At 30.5% G+C, this 10,958-nt stretch overlaps 1 protein-coding gene across 4 annotated transcripts in view; it reads left to right on the top strand.

Moving 5' to 3' along the window:
* The window catches only part of LOC143072854 (BTB/POZ domain-containing protein 16-like), a 37,656-nt gene continuing 26,698 nt past the window's right edge, over positions 1-10,958 (top strand). For 2 of the 4 annotated variants that reach the window (XM_076247970.1, XM_076247969.1), the window contains exons 1-4: positions 1-266; positions 3,895-3,961; positions 8,301-8,457; positions 10,542-10,719. In XM_076247970.1, coding sequence (XP_076104085.1) covers positions 157-266; positions 3,895-3,961; positions 8,301-8,457; positions 10,542-10,719 — 512 coding nt within the window. In that variant the 5' untranslated portion in view covers positions 1-156. The remainder of the gene's footprint in view (positions 267-3,894; positions 3,962-8,300; positions 8,458-10,541; positions 10,720-10,958) is intronic. The other 2 variants (XM_076247971.1, XM_076247972.1) reach the window with 2 other exon arrangements.

The following is a 10,958-nucleotide window of genomic DNA, read 5'->3' as shown; positions in this document are numbered from 1 at the left end:
TTGTTAAATTCAATGCAGTTTAAAATGATGCATGCTAATCAGTTAATAAGATACTGATTTGTGGTCATTTGTTCGAATCAAGTTATATATTGACGATTAAGACTATTTTGTAGCACGCAAGCTTACAGCATCAGCTGTGGTGTGGTCAAGCTGATAATGGCGGAAGTTTCAAGAAACGTACCTCCTCAGCTGTCGAGGATGAGTACAACTTCATACTTTCCCACAATTCCTAGAGGAGTTCCAAAAGCTGCTATTTCATATTCACAGTATGTTTTGTATATTATTTCATGTGTTTATTCAGGTAACAACGTTCAATATTTCAGAAACAAACATTTTCTGTGCAACTTCAGCAAAATCATAGTAAATTATAACCTAAAATAAAATAAATAAAAATGATTGAGATGCCCTAACGAAAAAAAATATCCATGACAGTTTGCTCTTTAGTCTTCTCAAATTTTTTAGCTGCTTAGCCCTGCACAAAATTTTCAAATGACAAACCAAAAAGAGATTTATAAAGGAGGGTTTGGATGGGGTTAAATGATTAGAGAATAATGCCCTTAAAAAATGAAGATTAGAGAATAACGGGCCAAAAAAATAAAGATTAGAGAAATGTATGGTCTAAAAATATAATGAATATTGAATAATCAATAAAAGAAAACTCTAAAAATTAAGTGTTTACAGAATTTTCCCTTCTTAAAATTTAAAGAAAATTATCAAAATTATTTGTACAAGAGCATGTCCAAAATGCGAAAAACGTCCAACAGCTTCATGTTAACGTGACAAATGGCCCACAAGGAACCGTGTCTAACAAAACCTGTAGACCCATATAGATACTCGACTCCGAAATAAGCGAGTTGACTAGAAATGTTCACGTGTTGTCTTCGGTCAGTATCGCACAGAAGCCTCTACTTTGCTTACTTCTATTGTTGAAAACCCCCATGCCGTATCGCACCTCCAACACCAAACATTTTCAATGCTGGAATGTGCCAGGGATTTCAGTACTATCACTGGAGAATCTCTTAAAAGAGTATCTGTTTGGTCTCTAAAGTATTTCACACACCCAAACTCCTACTATCCCGTTCCTAACAGCAACATACCTTTATCAGACGTTTTCGACATTAAATTTGACTTGGAAATAAAGAAGGTATCTAAAACTGATGTACATGTAGTTGCAATGAAATCATGGATAGAAAATTACCGACCCATTAGACAAAGAAGCGTCAGAGATGAAACAACCAAAGACAAAGCTGGCACTTTACCAATTTCTTTATACTGGAATCAGGACATTCAAAACAGGGGACATATTGAATTCAGAATAAGCAATGAAGTGCGTGTTACAGAAGAGACAATGAATAAACCAAACGAAATTTTAGTTGACAAAATTTTAGATGACTCCGATAATTCAGATGAATATGACTCATCCAGCAGTAGTGATGATAGCCATGATACACAGGAACAAACTGAAAATGAAAACATTGGTCATATCAGTAGGTCAGGTCGTGTTGTAAGGGCCACTGTGAGATTAGACTTGTAAGAGACGTTAAGGACATTTTATTGTTGTATAATTGTTCATATATATATATGTTAACTCAAAAAAGGCACAATGAAACTGTATTGTTAGTTTTCTCGTTTGAATTGTTTTACATTTTCATTTGGTAGCCTTTTATAGCTGACTGTGCGGTATTGGCTTCGCTCATTGTTGAATGTCGTACAGTGACCTATAGTTGTTAATTTCTATGTCATTTTGTCTCTTTTAAAGAGTTGTCTCATTGGCAATTACACCACATCTTCTTTTTTATATGTAGTCAAAATCACTGGAAAGAACTGATGAGAACTTGGACTTGTTACTTCAAGGAACTAGCATTTATAGCATGCAGAACAATACACATCAACACGTCATTGTTGAGAAACAAATGAAAACCTTGCTGTTGTTTGGAAATCACCGTTCTCATTCATTTAAAGGAATGTTTTTTACTCTTTTTTTTAAAGATTAAAGAAAACTGGTGAAAAAATTAGAGAATAATGCGTAAAAAAACACTTTTAAAAAATAGACTTATTTTTTGAAGATGAGAGAAAAAAGGGGTGAAAATTAAATGTTTACAGAATAACAGACCCCCCATCCAGACCCTCATAAAGACATGTTAGAGGCACAGAATAAAACTATTTCAAACTAAATCTTTAAGTCAGAGATAAAAAGCTGGAGTGAAAATGTAAACAACACTTTGTGTATTAATTATTTATGCTTCTGAAACTCTTTTCTGAATTCACCTGCATCTGGAATGCTGATATTTGAATTTTAAAAGTCAAAGATAGAAATGAAACAATTGACGACTAGAATAATTTGGCAGAAAGGATAGTCAATTTGTCTCTGCAGGGTAGGGGAATTAAAACCTTGTTTTCCTATAATTTTCAAAATTTATTAACGGAAAATCTTATATAGTGTTGTTATCAAGTACTGTATTAGTCCAAATAATTATGCTGTCTGGCAACACGGGCAAGGCTCTATTTTTTCCTTCTTTCTGGGATGCCTTTGTTGTAAGAAGACGTCCCAGAAAAAAATAAAATAGCCTTGTCAGACGTCATAATTTTTGGACTTGTATTGTAGGTTCATGTACATATACTTAAAATTTTTAATTCTCCCTTATTTTTAAGCACCCCTTCAAAGCTGCAATGGTCAGACAGGTCCAAGGGAATTTGTGAACACTCTCTCATTGGATTTATATAGAGAATCAGCTGTATCACTTACTTTGATACTTTGTTTATAAATATACTTACTTATTCTTAGACACCACAGACCACCCTAATAGTATTATACCAACATGACCAAGGGTGCAAACCTCTTTTTTTTGGTTCTAAGTCTAGAATTTCTTTAGCAAAACCAATAAGAGATGACCTTTTAGATTTTAATTTAGAAGAAATGCATATCTATATCACTAAATTATCTGATGACTTAGGAATATCTTTATTGTTGAGCATGAAACATGCATTTTTCATTGCTTTGATTAAGCGTCATATTGGCCTTTAATTTTTATCTATATTAGCTATATAGTCAAATCTCATTTTGGAGCTACTGTTTAATGTTAGCATTAAACAAATGGTAAATGGATTAAAACTTTAATCATATAAACATTATTTTAACAAATATTTTACCATCATTCATCATATCATATTATGCATGTGTTACCCCATTCCTACTTTCTGAATTCATGTATGTAAAATGAAGTGTACATGTGTTCATAGTCTAATGGTTAAAACTAGGTACAGTCAGGGATCTCCATGGATGAAAATTGAACGATGGAGGAACTTTCACCATCACAAACCCTGTCTACGCTGTACAGTGTAGCGCGATCAAAGTATTTCATCCCTCCGTATAAGGAATGGTGAACATGCTAATTAATTGCTTATTTAAATTATGTTTATTTGAATTTTCCTTATAGAAGTTAGTGTTGAATATCCTGGGGTCGCTCCTAACTCTGGAAGTTTTAGTACATTTAATAGTGTGTACTGTACAGTGTCATTTTGACCTGCCTTTACTACATATATATATAATAATACTAGTACCAAAACTGGTGTTTCAACTAGAATGGGTCTCTAGAAGCTGTGGTTGTTCACAGAATCACACTTCTTTAAACCTGGAGATCAATCTGCAGAGATGGCTTTGGTTGTTCTGTTCCCACTTAAGAGCCCTGTAAAATTATGTGCACATGATATTGATGTTGGTGCCTAGTATATTTATTTCTACATTTGTCTTTCTTCTAATGAAGCTCAAATGATTATGATAAATTATGTAGTTTTGTACTATGTTATTAAAAAAAATACTGTGGGGTGTTTCTGCACTTTGGTGGATTGTTGTTATTTCTATCTTAAAATACATAATGTTTTTTTTTGTTGCAGATCTGTCAATGAAGCACCATATACAGCATTGATGGGTGTGATTGTGGATGGAAGATATCCAGAAAGGGTAAATAATTATTAAATCATCTGACAAGCTATATATATAACTTAGCTTGATGGTGATTGCTTTGATGGCATTAATGATTGTAGATTTATAAATTCAAGAGATTGTTCGATATCATAACTTATGTTTCCCTATGCTCACATTGGCTTCTAAAATTGAAAAAGTTTTATCTGGTTTTAATTGCTGTAAGATATTATTTAATGATAAATGTGTACAGAAATCTGATGATTAATACTGAAGTATTGCTTATGGGAAGGGATACGAATGATATTCAATATTAAAGTCTGTTATGCTTGCATTGGAGAAAGAACTTATTAAGGAGGGGGCATGCATCTGATATTTGTCAGTGTACTGTGCTTATTATATCAGTATTATTGTAGAGAAAGCTCATTCTTGAAATTAAAAAAAATACAGATTAAGCAATATTCCAACAAAATAAAAAAAAGATACAAGAGGTTATTTACAGGATACATACATGTATGAGTGAATCTTCATATATATGTAGGATAGGATAACTGTTAGAGCTACATGTATCCCAATTTGAAATATAAATGCTTGTGTACACAGTCATGATAGTAGGATTGCATTTATGAAAGAAACAAATCATTTTTTTTTCCATCTGACCATTATGTTTAAGATTTTTTTATACAATTTACAATGACCAGATCAGCATCACGGCCTGAGGCTCGATATTTAATTTAAATGGCTTAACCCCTGGCCAATACTCAATATATATTAAAGTTACATGTTTATACATTTGTATATTGTAATTATAAATGCAATTGATCTTAACCAACTGATTATTATAGATTGTTCTAGTGGCAGATCCAGAAATTTTCCTAAGAGGGGGCCTGCTCCAGTCATGCTTAAGTGAATTCCTATATAATCAACCTTTTCCAACAAAAGGGAGGCCAGGGCTAAATTGGGCTGGTAATTTTTTTTAATTGAATTGTTTTATATTTTTCATGTCAAGCCATTAAAAACCACCTATACAAATTTTTTTTTCATCTTTTGAAGGTTGTATGGTTCCCTATAATTGCATTCATCCACTTCATTGAATCTTTGGTGGAGAGTTGTCTCATTGGCAATCATACCACATCTCCTTATTTTCAAATTAATGTTTTAAGACTTTTTTAATATTAAAGTGCAGGTACATGCAGTGGTCCTGCATTCTGCATTTGTTGTATATTCTAATTTAAATCACAAGACTGAAAACTAAAAATATTTTGACTGTGAAATAACTGTGTAAACACAATAACACAAGTTTGATAAAGTTACATTTGTAAATTTAAGGTTTCATTTTAAGTAAATTATAAAGTGCTTTAAACCCTCTCTGTTATGTTTACTTGACAAATATTGATTTTAAGATTGGCAGGTTGTTCATATTAAATCTAAAATGACTAGGGACATTTAATTGTTTACAGACTACCTAAGTTATAAAGAAAATACTTCTAACACTTATATTTAATAAGGTAATAAGATTATTGAAGTACGTTGAAATTGATTTTTGATATACATGTGTGTCGATTATATGATAGGGAGTGATACTGAATACTAAAATATTAATAAATTGGATTTAGTTTTCAGCCAATTAATATATATGTCAGCATTGCTTTACATTTTCTTTCAGATCAATTTATTTCGGATCAGAAATGAACATCTGATATTTGAATATAATTTGTTAAAAAGCTAATACACATTTCTGAATTACTTGACAAATGAATACCAGGATTAATTACTTTTCTTTGCCATGTGGGTTGCTATTGAACATGTTGAATACAATTTGATCCTTCAAAAATTAATGTCAAGTGAATTATAAAGAAATCTTTGCCCATGTAAGCAAATTTCAACATATTGAAAATAGGAATAAATTAAATAAGATCCTTTAGGGTATAACTTGATAATAAATGGCACAAAGAATCTAATGACATCTATTAAAGCAACAAACACTTCAACTATAGACAAGAAACAAATATAATTTAATTGTTTGATTTTGCCCTACCTACGAAGAAGAAGATATTTTTATTCCAATTATGGGCCTCAAAGGGCATTAACATTACAACATCAATAATTTTCATAATATGTATACCAACCTAAAAAGTAGCCTACCTGAAATTTTTTATGATCTTTTTTTTTTTAATTTGTTCTTTTATTATCTTATGTCATTTTCTTGTCTAAAACATGCAACTGACATAAGAATAGTAAATCCCCTACCTACATTTCAACATCACACAAACCATTTTTTAAGGGTGACCTAAAGACATCTTTTTGGCAGCAAATGCTGTATCAATAGATTGGTATATACATTTGTACAAGCTGCAAATTGACCCAAAATTAAAAAAAAAAGTAGTGATCTGAATAAAGATAGTTTTGATTTAAAAAATGGTAAAGCACTAGTGGTAGAACCCTTACTGTCAGAATTGGAATATTTTAATTTCAAAGGTTACTCGTTAGGAATATATGTACTGTCACCAGGACACACTAAGTTTATTTAGTATATGAATGAAATACATGCAAACAATTATGAATAAACTTTGTAAAGTCACTAATAGGAAAAAGCTGATGATCTATGAAAATGTTTGTCAAAATCTATGTATCCAACCCCTCTACAATACATTTTATACATTGTTGAAACAAGTGATACTTTCCTTTCAAAAAATATATTTCTACAATCTTTTATATCTTTAGAATTTATATATTTGAACAAACATAGAAAAACTTGGTACAATTAACTTAATTTCGTGAGGATAGGATTACTTGGCAGGAATTATAACAACCAAGTTGGCCACGTTTACAAGGTTGAATTGCTTAATTATTCGTCGCAAGGTTATATCACAAGAACTCTGACATTGTATCGATATTTTATAAAGTCGAGATCTCAAGGTGCAAGCAAATTGACTTGCGTTTATTCACCAGCGTAGACAAGAGCATTTAAAGTTATCAACTAGAGTAGGCTATTTATTTTATAGCCTTTTGAAACACCTCAATAAGTTGAAGATTGATTTTTATCAATTTAAATATGTTCAATGCATTATTATGTCTATAAATGATCTGTATTCATATCAATAAACTGAAAGGACTATTAGTTGAGACACCCGCTGAATAGCGCCATTTAAATTTTCTGATCATTTAAACATCTATTTAAACCTTTTATCTACGCAGTAAATTGCAGTATCATGAAACAGTATTAAAGTATTGAACTCCTTAAATGGTACATCATAACAATGAAATTTTATACATTGATGTTTTTTTTATTTTCTTGATTCATTGAATTTTGTTTGAATACTTTAATGATGATTTAAGCCATTTTATTGAACAGTGTTCTAGTTCAGGTATTTCATCCTTATGATAATACTGGTACATACATGAATTATTTCATCTATATCTATTATTTGTTTTGTTCCAATGTCAATGATGGTACCTGTACATGTATATGGTCATAAGGTATGAAATCCACATTTTCAATTTGTTTTTTAAATTAATTTGTAAACAAGATTATAAGATCAACTAAATTAAATAATGAAATGACAGTTGTAATTTTTATTTCAAGACTGAATACGTACATTTTGGTCATTTTATGTTTTAAAAGTTATTTAAGGTTTGATTGATTAAATATACATGTATTTTACAGTTTTATAATAATTAGATTTTTATAGTACAAGTCGCATCTTGTTTCATTCAAATCTTGTATGTTCCAATGGATGACATATATGTATATGTATAATAAAAAAACAGGAAACAATAGGCCTAATCACAATTTTGAATCTTCTGCACTTGACTTAAGAATTTGCTGCACTTGAACTATTGACGTTATACACATATCACTTTTCCTCTGCGGCTTCTGACATTTTCTATTGTGACGTCATAATTTTACTGAAAAATTTGAGATATTTAACTTATAAGATCTGTAAAAGACCTAGCATATCAATATGTGAAACAATTTTAAAAAGAAAACAAGCAACAGAATTGTTTGCTAATACAATTATGGCAGACTGCAACCACATACATCATGTGTACATCATGTACATATACAATGTATAAATAATGTAATAGTGTCAAAGATGTTGTTCAGCCCTCAACTCTACCCTAACCTGACACAGTAGAGTTAAAGCACAACATACATGATTTCACTAATTTCAGATACACTAGATTTGTAAAATCGAAGCACACAAAAAACACATTGTACTTAAGTGAACTGGCATTTACTGAAAGCTAGTTTAAAGCCAATTCCAACTAATGTATAATCAAATTTTTCAAGAAAACGAAAATGAAATTACAAATATTTTATTTTGTTGGAACAGCAAAATAACGGGTGTTATATAATATGTATTTATTATTTCAGCATGCAGTTACACCACGATGTAGAGTTAGGAAACAAGTTGGAGGCACCAACAGATGGCGCTTGCCAGATTCCCTTGGGAGCGATCTCCTTGGTAGTAGGCAAGCCATCAAATCTATCAACATGCCATACAACTCAAATATGATAAATATTATCACAGGTTAATATTTTATTGATTTTTATCAAATTTAAACATTTGATATGTTTAATTGGCATGGCTAAATCTTTAGTTTATAGATAGTTTTTCATTCTTGTCCATGAATCCATTGCTTGCTGGGTATCGGTTTTGTCTGTGTTGACCTTTGATAATTAGAATGAAAAATACTGTGTAAATATAACCTTTGAAATGATAATGCTGACAATAAGATGTAACGCAAGTTCAAATTTGGTCTGGTTCTTTCTAAAAAATTTGCTTATTGTAGTACTAGTGTTACAGTGCATATTGATTATCTCTAAATTTTAAGTGTTTTTTTTTTGTGTAGATTTTTGGGTGTTCTGCATAACGATATCATATATAACAGCCATACAACATCCCTGATAATCTGTTTATCATTCTACTTCTGGTCTTTTTCTCCTGCTTCAGGAAGTTTTATGCTTAAAAAACTAAGCTTTATAAAGATCTACACTCGTTGTACATTAAATCTCAGACATTGTGACATTATACTGATTAATATGGCCCACATCTAAAAGCCTTATATAAAAAAAATTACAGAGTAACTGAGAAGGATGATATAGTCAGGAAAGACAATAATTGATTATCTATCTTAATTTATAGAACTAGATTAGATTATGTTGTTGAGAAATGGGATAATCAATCATTGTTGTATTTAAAGTCAATGATTAGTAATTTAGTTTGAAGAATTTTTTTTTTTTTTTTTGGTCATTTGTTATTTCCTAAAGGATGATTTCATGTTTGCTATACAAATACATATCTATTTTCAGATGTTTATGTTAATTGTACAATGTCAAAAAAAATGAATGTACTAGATTCAGAAAATATAGGACAAATGTAAAATGTATATAAATTGCAAATATTGGTTGTAAATCAATATGATATCTCAAATTATTTTGGATAATTGTTACAGTATTTCACTTTTTATACCATTGATCAGCACAAATACATATATGTGGTGAAAGTGATCCCCATGTGCACCCATCTTATATTGCATGAAGTAAAATGTGTTGTTAAAGTATCAAAAGTGAAAATGAATAATTGTAATAGAAATGAGAAATCTTAAGCTATATTAAAACACAAATAGGGGAGAAAGAAAAAAAATCATCAAAAACACTTGGCTTTAAATTTTGTCAACATACATGATTTTAGTCTTCGAAAGACTGGTCAGTGACGCTTGATTTAAAAAAGTTAAAAGGCCATTTAACAAATGTTTAAAGTAAGAAGTTGAACATGAAGAGTACAAATATTGGAACGAAATTTCTAAAACAGAGCAAACAGATTGCATAATATTGGGAAAAAAAACCTAATAACATACCAAATATGCAACCAGATGGTTAATTAGCATTCTGAAGAAGTGTAACACGGAAGTGGGAGTTAAAAAAGATTCTGTAATGAATAGCATTATAAACATTAAAACCTTAAAGTAAACAAATGATGAATATCTTTTAACACTTAGAGAGTTATAATATTTACAAATACTTTTTTGTCAATATGAAAAAGTGGTGATAATTGTGAGGGGTAGGATTTTCAAGCATTATGATATCGCTAGGTGTGAAATAATTCTGTACTGTTAGAGTTCTACATGAACTTATTTTAACGTTTGCCTGAATAAAATTTAACTTGTCCAAAATAAAAAAACTACCAGTTTGAATTCTGTACTTGCTTCATGGCATATGATATAGAGGCAGGGACAGATGATAACTCATCGAATGTTAAGCTCATTATTTTTTTGGCAACATTGCTAATAATATGCATCAGCATTTCCCAGAAACATCTTCAAATCAGTTGCATGAAATTGAAAGCTGTAGTGAGCTACACACTTTGTGTAGAAATTACAAAAAGAAATATTATTAGCGTTGTTGTATAGGCCTGTTTTATTGTACACTACATTGTAGATCAGTAACCTTTCACAGAGTATTAAAATTGTAATTCAATATGTGTTATACAAACACAGAATACATTTTTTTACTCAATTGCTTAACTGTCTAATTGACATATACCTCAGATCATATCTCCTTTTATTTTGATTTATAGAATGTTTTTGTCATAATTTTGTTGATTCTTTACAGCTGAGAATCCTCAGTCATCTTTACACCTAGAGGCTGACAGACCTTATGTATTCCATCAAGTAGTAGATCGTCCTGTCACAGTTTCTCAAGTACCAAGTACCGCTAGCAGTAAACTAGGTTTAGGACTACTTTCCAGGGAATCTACTGTACTGGTGAGAGCTCCTTCAAGGCTAAGGGGGTATGTACAACTACTGGCTAGACAATGAAAATATGGTAAAAAACTGAACATAAAAACATAAAATATTTACTTTTGATTTAAAACATGTTTTCCGTGGTCAAAGCATTTCTTTTAGTTCAATAAATAAATCTTGTACTAATTTTTGTGATTAGATTTTATGTCTACCAGAACCTGTCAAAATAGCTGTATACATTTATTACAGGTTGTACCGTTTTTTTTTTTTTAAGAATAAATGGCAT

This window comes from Mytilus galloprovincialis, chromosome 4, assembly GCF_965363235.1.
Source record: "Mytilus galloprovincialis chromosome 4, xbMytGall1.hap1.1, whole genome shotgun sequence".
In the NCBI taxonomy this organism is placed as follows: Eukaryota; Metazoa; Mollusca; class Bivalvia; order Mytilida; family Mytilidae; genus Mytilus; species Mytilus galloprovincialis.
This window is presented reverse-complemented; position numbering and strand designations above follow the sequence as displayed.